At 47.4% G+C, this 16624-nt stretch overlaps 1 protein-coding gene across 5 annotated transcripts in view; it reads left to right on the forward strand.

Annotated features, from left to right (window-relative positions):
- LOC144724063 (arf-GAP with Rho-GAP domain, ANK repeat and PH domain-containing protein 1-like) overlaps positions 1-16624 on the forward strand; it is a 115654-nt gene that overhangs the window by 61262 nt on the left and 37768 nt on the right. For 4 of the 5 annotated variants that reach the window (XM_078602910.1, XM_078602912.1, XM_078602913.1 and 1 more), the window contains exon 4: positions 8997-9115. In XM_078602910.1, the coding sequence (XP_078459036.1) occupies positions 8997-9115 (119 nt within the window). Of the gene's footprint in view, positions 1-8996; positions 9116-12750; positions 13360-16624 lie in introns of those variants that run through there. The other variant, XM_078602914.1, reaches the window with a different exon arrangement.

Below are 16624 nucleotides of genomic sequence, written 5' to 3' on the forward strand. Positions count from 1 at the left end.
TGGAATCGATTTGCTCCCACCGCTGTGCCTATGCAACACAGTTGAGATTCACGTGGTGTGTCTAAATGCGACCGCGTCTCAAGGGCACTGCACGGTAACAGCGGGTATACTTTTATTAAATACAAGAAAGGAGCAAGTCGGTCATAGGCAGAGGAAAACGAGGTACGTCATCAGGTTCCGATTTAGGTGCTGCACTGGTCTCTTAGTCGGGTCAGTCGATTTGATGGAGCAAGCGCAATGGACACGACAGCTCTGATCTGTTATCTTCGTTCACGTTTCTGTGAGCCAGCATAACACAACCTATCCTGCTGGAACGCATCACGGCGGAGAAGATAACGGTGAGGGCAGACGTCACCTCAGTGCTGCGTGAGGTGACGGAAGCGACATTGAGATGGTACGGACCTGCTGTAAAAATTGGCTTCAGGAGATGCTTTTCATCGTCAGCCATTTTCTGTCCACTGCTGGATGGAAGGCCTCCCGGCCTCGCCATTGCTCACAGTCCCGCGGCACCGCAGTCAAGGGCTTGCTCCTGCGGTCGTTTTCCGAGGCGCGTTTTCCTCCTTGGGGCGCAGATAACATTGTGAAGAAAGTCTGCGGCAAGGGGGAAGGAGGTTTCAGGATCTGGGGAAGATTACGTTGGCCACGTTTGCAATGCGGCAGGGGCAAATCAGAAGGAGCAAGATAGAGGAACAACCGGGAACAGGACATTTGGAAGACGCTGGCAGAAAAATCTGAGCCCGAATAATGAGAATAAGGGAAAGAAGAAAGGGAAGCCTGTGAGTGTCCATAGACTAACAATAACAATTTCAACTTCTAATACGCCACCGCACAGTACTCTCTCGCTCTCATAGATTTCGGTTTTCAGTTTCATTTATTAGGTACTAGCTTTCCTACCCGGCTTCGCCCAGGAGTTGGATTCACCACGCCCGGCCGCCTTTGTCTCCCCAGTGGCGATGTTCACACACCACACCAGTTACTCGTTTGAGGCTGAGTCGACCTAGGGGAGGCCCAGGACCGGTTCAAATAATCGTCACCGGTGGTATAACCCTGTGAGCCATGCAGCTCTTGACTCAGGTGCAACCGCAACAAACGAAAACATGAACAAGAAAACATCTTAAATAGATAGAGAACGGCTCAGAGGTGCGAGGATGGACCACAGACGAGCGGGGAGGCAGAAGCGGCCACGCGGTGAGCCGGTGCCAACAATAGCCCGAGCTCTGCGTTCCTCTCTATGTTGAGATGTTTTCAACCAATGAATTAATGTTTATAGACGTGGGAGGAAGCCAGAGCACCCAGAGACATCCCACGCATGCGAGGGGGTAACGCGCTATCCCACACAGAAGGGACAGGTGATACGAGCCCGCGTTTTTCCCTACCTGCTTTTGTCCTGTCAAGCCAGGATTTTAGCTCCATGTCACGCATGGGAAGGGGAGCTTTGCAGCATTTGTGTGATCCACCAACTAACTCCCACTGCCTCCCACAGTCCTGGATTACAAGCATGCATGGCCACTGTCCGGCTAATAGCACAGTGCAATGCAGTCGAACTGGGGAGCAGTGGTGGTGCGGTGGTCAGAGTACTGCACTTTGAATGAAATAAAATTGAGGTTTAAGGATGCCTTATTGTCTTCCGCACGCGATAAGAGCCACTCCTTTGCAGATGACGCTTATTCAACGTCAGTAGATGTTGCGCTGCTCGGCACGCAGATACAATCTACACGGACTTGAATAAAAGACTTTGATTGTGGTGACAATTAGCCAGACACGTTCAAATGAAAAAAAAAACCCAGTCAATGAATAATATCGCGTAAGACTGTAAATTCCACAGTGACTTCCGTCATGTTTAACAATTATATTCTAATCTGTAGTAAAACCGTGAATATGTTTTGGCACAGCGATCTCAATTGACCTGGCATGGAAGGGCTGTTGTACAAATCCGAAAGATATTTGAACCTAACAGCGGTCCTGGCCCCGCTGCCTCCTTCACCAATAAGTACTGACCAGTGCGGTGAAGTATGGCCAAACAACGGCATGATGGTAGGCCCATCATCAAGCAGTCGATTGGCAGAGGTCCATGGAATTCTTTTTGTTCTATTTTATCACGATGTTATTTACAATACTGGGCAACGTTAGACGCGATTGGCTTCTAAGTGGCTCCTCAATTTAAAGTGTTACCAGAAGGTGGCTGTGTGCCTCTGGCTGTCAGAGCGGTGAAGGAGATCGGCTGCGATCCTGAGGGTGAATTTGCCCTCGAGATTTCCTCGCGGCGCAGTGAGCCAGCGGGCATTGATTGCTCAGTAAAAAAGCAATCGTCTAATTTATGCTTTTTTTTCACACTTCATTTGACTCAGTCCAGTCTAGATTTGAAGCTTTCGTGACTGCGAGGATTCATATTCTTAGGTTTTTTCGGTAAAATTGATGATGATTTACACGCACCTTTACATCATCCGCAACCTAGTTTACACAACAAAGGCTCATTCCTAACAACGTGCTTCAGCCGCACCGAACCTCACAAAAATAATATCCAGGGCCTACCTTGGCCCCTCCCACCCTCAACCAGTATATATAAGGACTGTTTTCTTGGAATTTCTCTCACTTGATACAGCTACCGTGCTGTGACGGTTCCACCTGAAGACAGAAGCTTGTGTTGCCTCCGAAACGTCGTGATTTATTTATTATTTATTTTACTTTTATTAATTTATTTTTTTTACCTATGTGACTTTACCGAAAAAACCTAAGAATATGACTCAGTCCAGCTCGCGTAATAATACAATCGCCTTCACTCACGCGGGTTGAACACTCTTCGCCGGTGCATGTATACAAGGTGGTCGAAAGTCAGGACACGTAGGGTTATTAGATTTAGCTTAACAAATCGCAGAGGGTTATTTCATGTATTTGACAAATGTCTAAACTGACTTCCGTTAACATTAACGGATGCACGAAACCTTCCGAAATGAACTCGGGATTTTTTTTTAAGATGACAGTTGTGTAATCTTTGAATTTTCATCAATTTATGTTTTGTCTCAGTTCATTCGACGGTGCTTGGTCACGTTTTGTAAACAGCGGCATTGACGTGACCCCACAGGGAAAATAAAAATAGATATTAACTTAAATAATTAACAATTAAACTTACACTTAAAACTTTCGTGACTGCAGGAATTCATATTCTTGGTTCTTTCGGTAAAGTCACGTAGATAGAAAACAAAAATCTAAATTAAAAGCAAAAAACCCGCGACGTTTCGATCGCAACACAAGCGGTCTACTTCAGGTGGAAGATTTTAGTTTTCTATCTGTGACTTTACCGAAAGAACCAAGAATATAAACTGTTTTAGTGCCGGTTTTAAAATAAATGAAATGACCCTCTGTCTCCTGACTTTTGGCCCACCCTGTAAATAAGGAGTGCTCGTAGTGTGGATTAAAAAAAAAACATATTGATGTGACATGAGCCATTTCTTTCCAGAAGAAAAATATAAGAATAGGTCTTATATTGCAGCTGCTCACCCCCAGCTATAAATGCCCTGATAGTGGCATTGTCTTTTGTGCTGTTCGCCTTTTGGCGTCCTCTGGTCTAACACTTTGAGACGAGGCTCCAAAGAAAGCTGTCTTTGGTGTGGACCAATCAGTTTCAAAGACAATGCATCTATTATCAGAGCATGTTTTTATGTTTGCACGTTCACCACAAGTATAAGTGGTTAATGCAGACATGATTCCTTGCAAAAGTTTTCTGTTTGGTGTTCGAACATCTTAACACAACTGTTCAATTGCCAGAAAGGGTAAAACCTATTCTTATATATTGAAGTGACTTCACACGCGTAATTGTCAACTACTGCGGTTAGCTCGGAGAGTTCTGAATGGAAATTTCTTCACCTCGTGCGAACTTAATTTGGAGAGATAAAAAAAAGTATTTAAAAAATTACTGGAGATGAATTTTCCCCGTTGTTGAAAGGGTCGGCACCTAATAGCAACACGACGTCAATATAGAAATGAATTAATATCGAGTCTGTAATAGACGACTTTCTTGGCAATGACCCTTCTTCACAGCGCCTGCAGAGGCCAGAGAAGGCCTATTTCTCTGTGTGCTGTTGAGTTTTATTGTTGTTAATTTGTATTGGACCATCATTACGACTTTTCGTGACCCCACTCATGGACCCGACGGACGGACGCACGTGCATGACGCGCTAAAGGCTTTCAACCCCTGTTGGAAAGCGTTAAAAAAAGTCACCAAAGGTAGATGCGCGCTTGCCAAACGTAGCCCGTCTGGAGTTTGTCGCGGGTGTGGCATCAGTGCACCTCGTCCCAGCCAAAATAATCGCAGATTAAAGAGGCGGAGGCCTCTTTTTTTACATTTCCCTCGAGCCAACCGCCAAACAGGAAGCCCGACTGTAAACGGCGATGCTTTAAACTTTAAGGTCACCGCGCACAGGATGGAGCGATATTTCGGGACATCAAGGTCAGGAAATGATCAAGTGAATCGACTGGCTTGGATTTCTTTTTTTTATATTTACGGATGCCCCTACACTCGTCCCACTTCATCTCTCCGCTGCTTCTCGTTGAAAACCCCGAATTAGTTGTTTGTGCTTCGGCTGCAAATCGTGCCAATCATCCTGTCGAGTGTAAATATTATCGTCTCTAATCGACAACAAAAAATAACACTTCCTCCGTTTTCAGATGAGACCGTCGCTTTAGCGTAACGACCATTACCGGCGACATGTTTCCCCCCGACGATATTTATCTCGGCAAACTCAGATGCTGCCGTCCGTGGTTGAGGATTCATCATAAAGGTCTGTGGGTTAGATCGCGTAACCCAAAAAAAAAATCCTTTATTATTAATAATATTGGTCGCGAAAGCCTTTCGTGTGAAAGTGGTTGAGGATTGCGAGTCTCTTCAAGGAGTGCTCGACGATTCAAACGTTGGAGCCATCGTCAACCTCCATCCTTGATTACACGATGTAACACGATTTTTGTCCCTGGGTAGTAAGTGTTCTTTTCTAATTGCTTATGCCTCAAAAGTATTGAAAATGGATATTATTCCCCACAATCTTTGCTTTTGTGACCAGGACTTTACGTGAAGGAATGACACAAATGCACACGTTTTCTCATTGAAAATAGGTACATTTCAAAATATCACTGTCCTGGTCACAAAAGCAAAGTTTGTGGGGAATAATAGCAATTTTCTGTACTTTTGAGGCATAAGCAATTATAAATTAACACTACCCAGGGACAAAAAAAATATTTTTTGGTTACACAGTGTTGTCAGCAACAGCATCGTCGACCATAACCAATTATTCAACCTCCAACAATTCACCCCCCCACCGCTGCCGCCCTCTGCGATTTTATTCATCACAATTCAAAAGTCACTAAGTCAAGAAACAGATTCTTTCTTTCTTAGCCAAGAACCAGATTGTGGTGGACGCAGCGCCTCTAGTGGTAGGTCAACATGACCTAATTGCATTGAGTCGTCGTCATCGTCGCCCATGACAATTCCACTGCTGGATGAAGTCCTCCCAAAGCTGTCACCATTTGGCAGCAGTCTCGCTACGCAGAGATCCGTCTAATCTCTGATTTCATCACTCCATTCACCGCTCGGGTGCTTTCAACCCTTTGCCTGCCGCTCCACCATTCGTATCGAACACTGGCCGTTATCTAGCGCTTGGTACTTCGCACGCACAGCGAATACGGAGCGATGATAATAATCGATTCACCGCACGCGTGTGTATAAATGTTCAACTTATTTCTTAAACGTAGATAGCCAACCGTGCCAATCGGAGGTGTGGGGGAAGGACAACAAACTAAACACAAAAAGCAGTTCTAAAGAAATTAGTTTTTAATCTAGATTTAAAAGTGCGTAGCTCCAGTGGCCTCCTATTATCGGAAGGAAGAGCGTTCCAGACGGCCGCAGAAGTGCATCTGAATGCGGCGCACAATGCAGTGGCCGTCTTTGTTCGACGGCCAGCCAAAAGCCGCTGCGAGGATGACCGAAGTTCGCGTGATGATGATTTACGCTCCTTGCCGAGACCAGCAAAGGCATTGTGGTTCACTTGTGGCGAGCGCTTTGCGTGTAACGAGTGTGTGGTGCTGTGTGCGTAAGATATGACTTCACAAAAAATGAACCGATACACTCTTATTCAACTTTGGTCTACGACTTAGCACTTGGGCAGTCGACAGCACAGCCAGATGTTTGAATTCAAAGCAACTCGCGCTGCTGCACGTGGCTGTGAACACCCGAGGCCTTGGCACCGTGCGTGGTACAGGAGACAAGAAGCCTGGCGCAGCGGTCGTTATTTGTCGGGAAAGTGGAGCTTGTAGCGTATCCAAGGTCCGAGTGAAGATGGAGTGCGTTCCCCTTTTTTTTTGCGTAATTCCATTTTCTGCGGCTGCAAAGGTCGGCCAGCGGGTGACAAGCACAGGGATTGGGTTCAGTGCACAGATGGAGTCAGTGGCCTGGCTCTGTCTCAGGATGCTTTGAAATTGTTTGTTTCCCGAGTACTGTAAATTAATCGGGAAACGCGTAGCGATCATTGCCACCACGCCACTGAGGGCACTTGGCAGGACCCTCTTGAAGAGCAGCTTCGAGACTCGGTGAGGCGTTCCGGGGTAATCGAGTGGAATGTAACGTGTGTGCGTTGAACTTCTTCAAATACGTACGAGAAGGAAAGGAGAAGCTCGCAGCGGGGTAGGAAGGGACAGAGAGTGGAAGCAGGAGAGGGTGGGAGTAGCATAGATGGAGAAGAGTCAATAAAAACTGTTTGTAATTTTTGCTGGGAATCGTGAAGGGGTATGGCAGTAGCTGTGGTTGTTGACTCGTACGTAATAGGGGTTCTTCTTGAAGAGCCCTCGGCACACCGCTCGTCACCCGGTTGGGAAGATCTTGATCTTGTCCAGGGCTAACAAACCGCACGCAGTGGGAGCAGACTTGATTAGCAGTAGACAGCGGAGGTTCTTTGCCCTTTGGGGGCCCGAAGCATCAACATTTTTTTTTTTGCTGAGTCGTGTAAATTACAAACATTATATTCCGGACATGCTACATCGGTTAGTTATACAACTGTTGCATAACGTACTTTAATTGAGCAATATCTTAGTAGTGTTATGAGAATGCTGAGCTGTTTCTGTTTTTTTTAACATCCTAGTTTCGAGCTGATACGGGGGTTTAGATCTTCCCTATTTTTTCACCAACCCGTGGCCTCTTTCTTCGTGAGACCCGGTGCCCTTTGGCTTTCGCTTAGTTTGCTTTATGCCTTAGCGCCGCCACTGGCAAGTAGACTTGATCACCGGCGGACCAGCAGCAGTGTGCCATGAACGACAACCTCTCGGGGGAGCGATTCGTAGGTGAGAACCCCGTGAAGACGGTGGCGGCGGCGGCGGCGGCTGTGTGAAGCGCTGATCTTGAAACCAGAGCAAGACGCGGCTCAAAGCTGCTCGCGACGGAGCGAGCCCGGGGGTTTGTGGCAGCGTCCACGCCACGCCTGGACGTGTTTACTCCCGTGTCGTGCCTTCTCGACTTGGCCAACACGTCTCGTAGCCGAACTCTTCGGTTTCCCCACCTGCTTGACCCTTCATTATTTAGTTTGCGCAAACGCGAGAGTGTTTTTAGCGGTGCAGAGCAGACCAGACGCGAGTTTGCGTGATCGAAGCTGAGAGATTCGCCGATCCGCACGCAGCAATCGGCCACCCGCCAATCGCCACTGAGCGACGGCGACGTTTGAAGCTAAGTGAAGTGTCGAAGGCTTGTTGGCAGCAGGTCACGGCACAAACCCAGTTTATTTGCTGAAGTGACCCAGATGACTGGCAGATGCACCACATGTGCTTCCCCACTGTACCACTTTGCCGTGTGTCAGTATCGCTCCACCTCACTCCACCGCACACAAAGCACCTATGAATGCTGGCACGGCACACGAGGGGGTGGGTGGCCAGCACCACGCCCAGTTGCCTTTGTCTCCCTAGTGGCGATGTTTTTACGCACCACACCAGGTTCTGATTTGAGGCTGAGTCGATATAGGGGAGGCCCAGGACCGCTTCAGATAATCCTCACTGGTGTTGGCTGTGGGCGGGAATCGAACCTGGGTCGCCAGGTTCGAAGCGCAGCGCGCTAACCGCTACATTACGCACACACACACATGCGTAGAGCACACATTGAGTACACACAGCTGTACCCCACCGGTGGAAATTTAGTATGTAAGCTTGGCCTAGGCTTTTGTTAGTTTTACTCAGCCCAAAGTGGCACGGTACCTCGTGTGTCTGCATCGTGGCGTAGTGTGATTGGCATTGGTCCTGGTGTGAAGAATTAAATGGGGTGGAGGGGATGCCTGACAAATTTCCATCCTCTTCATATGCCTGGCGCCTGCACATTTCCAGCCCAAGGGGCTCGGTGCAGTTGCACCGCCTGCACACTCACTAACAGCACCACTTAGCTGGGCGTAGTGTCAACCCCGCCGTCTACTCGCGTGCTTAGCCAGACCTTAACGGGCGGTCCGCAAACATGAACTCGGCTGAAGAATTGCAAAGGCACGTACTCGCAAATGCACAAACGCTCCCGTTTGTTTGCAAATACAGTTCATGGCAAAGCAGGATGCACGCATGCACACACGCGTTCTCGCTGGCACTGGCCCACGCACACACGCACTCGCATGCGAACGCGTCGGCCACAACCCAGCTCAGGAAATTGCTGCAAGAAGCCACCGCCGGTGTGCTTCGATTTGCGGGCGTACATTTTTCCTTCATTTTATTAATTCTTTACAAAATTAATTAAATAACCAGAACTATCTTGGAGCACACGCAGATCCTGACTTCCGTCACCCGCCTCCTAGCCAGGCGCGCTTTTTGGAAGAGCGAAGAGGGCAGGATTAAATCTCCGTGTGTCACGCGATGCACAGTCGGGCCGGGCACAAACCAGGGAGGAAAGCGAAACAACAGCAACAACAACCGACGCAAAACCGTCGTCTCGTCCCGAGCACTTGCGAATGAACGGAGCTGACGAACTCACGGGGTGAAATGTGTGGCAGGGTCCCTCCGGAGTGCAACGAGTTGAAGGCGGCCGGCGCCGATGACTCTCCAGCGACGCGGTCACCTGAGATCGGCACCGATGCCTGCTTCCTCACCGTGCCGTTGGACATCCCCGCAGGTGAGCCGGTGCTTGGGCCGCATTCATGAACGTACAATAAATACAATTACATCGTTGTCGTCGCCACCACCACGTTTATTTGGCATGCGTCCCTAAACCGCAGTGCTCGCGGGAAGGCACCAAACGGTGCCTTGGCTGTCGGCTCTCTCCGCAGTTGCAACTCTCGCACTCTGGATTTAGAGTGCCTCGGTGTGCGTCCGCATCGCAATTCAAATACGGATCTCAGTAAATTCGGTGCCTTAGAACGGAAAACAAGTCAAATATAATGGTCAATGGGCTCCAGCCGCCTCTCCTTTGTTTTCGAACAAAGGCGTTTTACTGCATCGCGCACTTTCAGATCCACTTCTGCGGCCATCTGGAATGCTCTTCCGACCAATATAAGGAAGCCACCAGAGCTATACACTTTTATATCTAGATTGAAAACTCTTTTCTCTAGAACTGCTTTTTTGTGTCTATTTTGTTGGCCTTCCCCCACGCCACCGATTAACACAGTTGGCTATGTACGGTGCGAAAGAAGCCCAACATACATACAACCAAAAAGTTTATATTTGTATTTAATCTCCTCTTCGTGAAGCGCCTTGAGACCTGATCACCTCTTCATTGCTGCTGTGTAAATTCCGCTGGTTATTGCCGTTTCTTTTTCCACTTTGTTATTGATTTTCAGCAACAAACTGTTTACGTTCGCCCTCTTGTGCACAAACACACGGCAGCGCGGCGAGAACGATAACACCCCCCGCGCTGCACTCATGAAATAATCTGGCAATGAAATGCAAACGCTTGCCTTGCGAGTCTCACACTCGAGGCCGTAGCAGCCCATCTTGGCGACCCTCTAAAAAAAATGGCGAACAAGGTGCATTGTTGTACACGCTCACGGTTGCTTCGGCGTCGGATACACACGTAACTTCCTCCCGGGCATTGTCGTACCTTGTAAGTGTAAATCCTAATAAATTGCACACGTAAGGGCGGGCGTGGAGGCAGAGGTTGGTGGATGACGCAGACATTTGTGGAACTCCCAAAAACCTGCTTGCGCTGCGTCGTGCCCAGGAATTAGTGCAGCAAGTGGATTCTTCAATGGATCTGCGCTGCGGATTTGATTTGTTATCCCCTTGCAAGCGTGGGTTTTCTCTGGCTCACAACAGGTTCTCCCCACATGCACAATGCTCATCGGTGGATTTGGTCATACATCCCAATGCAGGATCCACCTTTAAAAAAAGGAATGTTGAGACTCGGCGAGGCTTGCTTGGCCAAAGCAAAGACAATGATTCTGATTTTCTTAGTTAATCTTGCCTCTCTGTGACACCACCGTTCCACACCGCGCTCCTTTCCCGGAACGAGGCCGCGTCATTTATCGGCGTCGCGATGAGAAGGTTGTGAGTTAAGAGGTGGGGCCGTCAGGGCTCAACTCGGGCCTACCCATCCCGCGGACATCAATAAAAATGAGAGCACCACCCTGTCGAAAAGTCAGTAACGGCTGTGCTCATTTGTGTGAAGTTTCCAAGTCGTGTAAACAATTATTCCTGGCCGTGGTATAGCGTTCAACATCCTGCACGGTTTCGCACCACACTTAGTCAATCTGGTAGGTCACGTGTGGTGGGGTAGAGTGTGGAAACTTCCACATCTGCATCCCAGACGGCTAGCCAGCATGGAAGAGGAGTAGGTTAGGGCGCCACGGTGGCGAGATGTAAACTCCCTCGCCCGGTCATGGGTTCGATTCCGACCCTGACGTCTGTTGTATATTTGTGGTCTGCGTGTCTCTCTCTCTCTCCCCGTTGTCGGGTGGATTTTTCTCCGGGTCCTCCGGTTATTCCCTCTGCATTTGGAGTATTTGGCTGCTATAAATTCCCACGTGATAAGCCACTTCGTTGAGCTATCATTGGTGATAGCCAGGCCGCTTCTGAAAAAGAGCTACATAGCTCAGTGGGCCTTAACCTGTTGAAATAAAAAATAATTGCTTTGTTTTAGTTTGTTTATTTTTCGTGATTTGCTTACCTTTCCTACACTTTGCACTCCTATTGTTTTTTGTTTTTTGTTTGTTGTAACTTTCTCACCCGCCCCTACTGGACATTGAGATTATTTTGGTGTTATAAATGTCCAAACGATTGGCCACTTTGTTGAGCTATCATTTGTGGCCAGGTCGCTTCTGAAAAAGCACTCCGTAGCTCAATGGGGCCTTACCTGGTGAAATAAGAAAATAGTTTATCATTTATTAGCCTCTGGTGGGGTACACCAGATTCTCTTGAGCTGTCACTGGTTGAGGCCCTTCTGCCAGCTGTGGGTTGAGCCAACAATTGCAGGGCTGCACCTTTACCATTTAAGTTTTTTCAAGGTTTCACCGTGGCTTCATGACGTGCCAGAAATGTCCCACCTAGGTAAGTTTACAAACCGTCTTTGTGCGGACAGTGAGCTTTGGGGAATCCCCCGTGTGTTTATTGAGTCGCCGATTTAGGGAGGATTATATCATTGTGTGACAAATAACATTAACACAGTTTTTTTCCCTTTTATTCCTGGACAACAGTTTCTCTATTATATAAATACATGGGTACATGGTCATTCTATAAAACGTGGATCTGGATGATTGAATATAGTCATACAGTAATAATAATGGCCTACAGTCAATTGAACCTTATGGCGGGACCCCGGGGTCCCGAATAAACGGAAGTCAAAATCTTAATGAATTTATTTTTGGCGACTCCATCCCACCGCGCACATGAATGCCGTGACCCGCCTGGCTCAGATCGATCTGTGGTCATGTCGTGTCCAAGCGCAGCAGCGAGGACGAATGCGCAAAGAGCTGAACAAGCGAATGCACTCCATGCTCGGGTATGGGCAGGATCATAAGTCTTATCCAAAGCTGCTCAAACTGCCTACACGACTAAAGTCCTTTATTTGTCATAACGGGATGCGTAATACAGTGAAACTGCTCTCTTATCTTCAATATTATTTGTGACCTACCAATGTCTGCAGCCAGGATCAATCGATGACAATACTATTACCTGCAGATATTTAACAGATGAGATGCTTTGCACCGTTGATTCCTCCTGTTTGATAATACTTCTCTTGTCCGTATTCATCTGTGCAGATAGGTTTTTTTTTGCGGTTAAGCCATAGTCCCCACATACCGCTCGTATCAATGTGGATAAGAGGAGCGGCGACCCACTACTCTGTAGAGTAACATTGGTATAAACGCTTGTGACAATATGAACAGCGCATTGAAAACGCGTACTATTGTATGTACTGTTTACAAAGTGTGTTCACAAATCCACACTGAGAAACACGATGATTGACGGAGGGGTGTAAATATTTTTTTCGATAGTGTGTTTAAATCGAGGTACTGCAGTTAAGTCATTTTCAGTTTTAAAGGCATAGTTTAACAAGGCAACACTTGCCACCATCCTTCAAACCCATTGGTGAAATAGAGCAAAGTTTTTGTTGACATTATAATATAATGTTTATGCGAGAGCTGGGGGTTTATGGGTCCCGCCATAAGCTTCATTTGTTGATTCATTGATTGTTAAAGGCCTTTTAATGCTGTGATGGTTATGGGAGCTGTTTGACAATACTTCATCACGCTGGTCAGTGTGGTCCGGTAAATGGAGCGTTGGGGGGGGGCCAGATCCGGTTCAGATTTCAGTCACCACCGACGTTTGCTGTGGCCGGAAATTGAACCCTTGTGCTCTGGGTTCATGGCACAGTGCGCTCAACGTTGCACTGCCACTCGCTCACTCCACACCAGCCTCGTTTAACCACCGAAATGAATGTACATTTCATCACGTAGTATTGCTGATTTCTGCGATGGCAGTCGTGTTTTAAGTATGCAAAACTCTCGGGCGTTTTCACGTGGCAACAGGTATTTAGTAAAGTCACGTGTTTCAATGATGATAATGTCAATAGCTTGACACTATATATGAAGAAAACCTTGCCTTGTCCCTTTAAACGCATTACCGTTAGCTTATATATACGCTGCCAAGCTTGGTGGTGTTCATTCGTACGCTGTCTTTCCGACAGCCCTGTTCTTCACCTGAGGACGGCTGCTTGCGTTGTGGCCGAAACGTCGTGAGAATTTTATTTTATTATGTTTTATTTGTATTATTTTATTATTTCCCTTCTACGTGACTTTACCGAAAGAACCAAGAAGACGCATTACCGTGTTAAACTGCTGCATTGGCAGCGGTGTACAAGCCCGCTCAATGAAAACTCGACCCATTTGTCAACAAGACTGCCCGAAAAAGCAACAACAACAGAAGGTATATTTATAATTCGCGAGGTTTCCTTCTCCGTCGCACGTGAAGGGGTCATTTCCCGCAACGTCGCCTATTGCATACATATATCAACATGTACATGTATATATTCCCCGTTCATAAAAGGGTTAGCAATGAACGTGTTGTCATTTTTTTCTGGCGATTTGTTTCCCCCGACAGTTGGCATGCAAACTCATTTTTGTTGCATCGTGTAAACTAGACGATTAATGTATCGAGCAAAGAGCCCTTGAACACGTTTTTTTTAGAACGCATTTAAAAAAAAAAAATTACTCCTCTAACAAGATGCCGATGTGCGATAACCGCCAGCAAACCGACTTACGGATTGTAAGAAAGAGAAATTAAAGGCCAGCATCTGCGGTTTTGGAAATTTCTGCACCTCTGTTGTTATAGCCGCCGGTCTTGGCCCAATTAGATTCGAGTCACCGAAGTGGACATCCCCTATTTCTCTAGGCCGCTTGCCCAGGCCACTTGAGCAAATGATCGGGCAAAGGGCGAAGGTGGAGGAGACCGTTTTGCCTTCCCTATAAAAACGTGGAAAGGGGCCGTCCATAAATGACGTCACGCGATTTTGGACGATTTTTGACCCCCCCCCCCTCGTCACACGGCGTCACAAAAAGTCAGACCCCCCCTCAAATATGACGTCACAAAGCTCTGCCCCCCCCCCCAAAACCATATTTCCATTTTGAAAATAAAACATGCTTCAAATCGATTTAAACTGTTGTCATTGTAGTGCGTATTTAATGTGGCGCTGCACTCTGATGTTGTAGGAGTGTTGTTATAACAATTAGTGTTGTTATAACAATTCTATATTTAAAGATGCGCATTTTGATGCGACGTCACATTTCTCAAACCCCCCCCCCCCCGTCACACATCGTCACAAATGTCTGACCCCCCCCCCCCCCTAGGTGCGTGACGTCATTTATGGACGGCCCCTAATCTGTGACATTGCAAGGTGGTCGGCTCTTAAACTCTGTGCGGATGTATGTGCTGTGCGTGCAAGCGCGTGGGGTGGTGAACGTTCACGATCGCCGTTTAAATGTGCAGGGCTCTATAAATGTAATCTCCCCCTTAGCTTTGTCGTCCGAAATGCTCGGACATTCCGATCGGCAATTTGACGGTCGTCCGTGGCAATGCGCTCCCTGATGCATTCCATCTGGCTCGCAATACGCGCACTCGCACTTGTTGTCAATCCACTGCTGGATGAGGGCCTTCTCCCCATGCCGTGAGGGTCGTAAAGGGTTATTTGACCATGCCTCCCCGCGCTGGCCACTGCGGAATGGTGACGAGGGCGGAGAGCATAGACGTGGAAGAATATAATTGCAGCCTATAACAACCTGTTGCGAATGGTGATCGCCCATCGGAGCAAAATCTAGCCCTCAGCCTTGCTTAGCTACCATGATCTAGCAACTTTGGGCACATTCCAGGCGATGTATTAAATGGCCTCTGATTTGAATGAAAACGCTGTCATTCTTTGGATGAAATGCCTGGCAGAGTGTAAACATCACTGCGGGGCATTTAAAGCTAAATGTAACCCAGAGCAAAAACAGCTCATCCTCTTGATATGCGCTTATGGTGTGTTCCAGGACTGTCTGGTGGGGTTTGAAGCCTCATTAATGATAATAAGACATCAAAGTCACAATACAAGTTACTGTGTGGCTTTTCAACAATGTCCCTGTATTGATATTAGAACTGGCACCAGGCCACTGCTAGATATAACTTACAAACCCTATTTTTCTCTGCTCATTAAGGCTTCAAACTTGTGATCAACAGCATAGAAACACACAGGCTGGGTACACATCTACAAGTCAGTTTAGTGAACTTTCTTTCAGCACATCACAACTCTAGAGACCAGGAGAGGCTAATTTTCAATATAAATAAAGCTTCCTTCCCATATTTGTCTCCAAATAAATACACAGTTTTTGTTTGTGTACGCAAAAAAATGCCAGCAAACTCCAGACTGGTTTTGACATTCAAAGTGTCTCATGGGTTGAGTATAAAAACACGGTACTTCAATTTGTTTTTACGTAAAGAGATACATATGGGAAGAGGGCGCGCTATTTACTCTGTCGTTAACATTCTGCACAGTAACCCTTAACGATTTTGGCCAAGAGTGACCCGGGTCACCCGAATGAGAAAATGACAAAACAAGATAAGGGCTGTTTATATTTTTTGTGGGTTGTGTCTTCCTTTAAAAAAAAAAACGGGACATGGCGGTGCTCCGTACATATTTGCGCGAGACGCTTCGAAAACGCCGCAAATCTGTCGAACTAATCGTCGTCGCGATCATCTTCAGCCAGGATCAACCCACTGCTGGATGGAGCTACCACGTGCTTAGCGCAGCAGATTCTCACGCATAACGGCGCACAAGGTTTACCGTACTTGTGGACAGCTCTGGGAAACCCTGGGTACGTTGACGTGAGTGAAACTACCCGTCCAAGCGTTCGTACGACAAACCGAAGAAGAGCGAATTTTTAGGGGCATGCTTTTTTGTAGCTGTTAAAGATCAGCCGTGAACTCTTTTAAGCGTTTGAGGCCTGCCGGCTGTCGAGAGGTCGGGGAAAACCTTCACCACTCCGGGCAGCAGTTGTGGTCAGTTGCACTGTACACATTTTTTTTTTAGCGCACACTGCCGAGCGTGCGTGTTGGCGTTGGATGTGAGTGCAGGGCCCCTGTGGTTTTTGTCCCAAGCTGCACAGCTCACGCTGTCCGTCCGTCCATTCTTCCGTTCGTCTGACTGCCGATGATGATCCGAGGCTCACGGTGCCAATTTTTTTTTACTTTCGCCGACCATCTTTCAGAACTGTTGTGCTCCCCCAGAAATGTGCTTGGAGAATCCCAAGAGTCCGGCGTGCAATAGCGCGTTGGCTTCACTGTGTGTGCGAGAAGTTTAACACGTACGCTTTAGCGACAGTTATTATTCACAATAAAGGTTTTGGGTTAGCTCGCGTAAGTATAAATGTTGTGCCGTAACCCTCCGCCACCCGACACAGCCAGTAAGGTTTGTCACGCAAACAACGCGCCAGTTAGTTACTACTTCAGCCCACCGGTGTGTTATGAGTTTGTGAGAATATCCATTGGTTGGGCAATCTGCTGCACTTTCCATCGCATACAATGGACGGTGCATTCGTTCCAACCAATGGTCAGTAATGCCGTGCCTTGGTAAGTCTAGTTGACGTGGGATCAGCAGGCTCGTAGCCTCCATCATCAACAACAACATCAACATCCTACTGCCCCCCCCATCCCCTGAGAG

Source organism: Lampetra planeri, chromosome 19, assembly GCF_965212315.1.
Source record: "Lampetra planeri chromosome 19, kcLamPlan1.2.h2, whole genome shotgun sequence".
In the NCBI taxonomy this organism is placed as follows: Eukaryota; Metazoa; Chordata; class Hyperoartia; order Petromyzontiformes; family Petromyzontidae; genus Lampetra; species Lampetra planeri.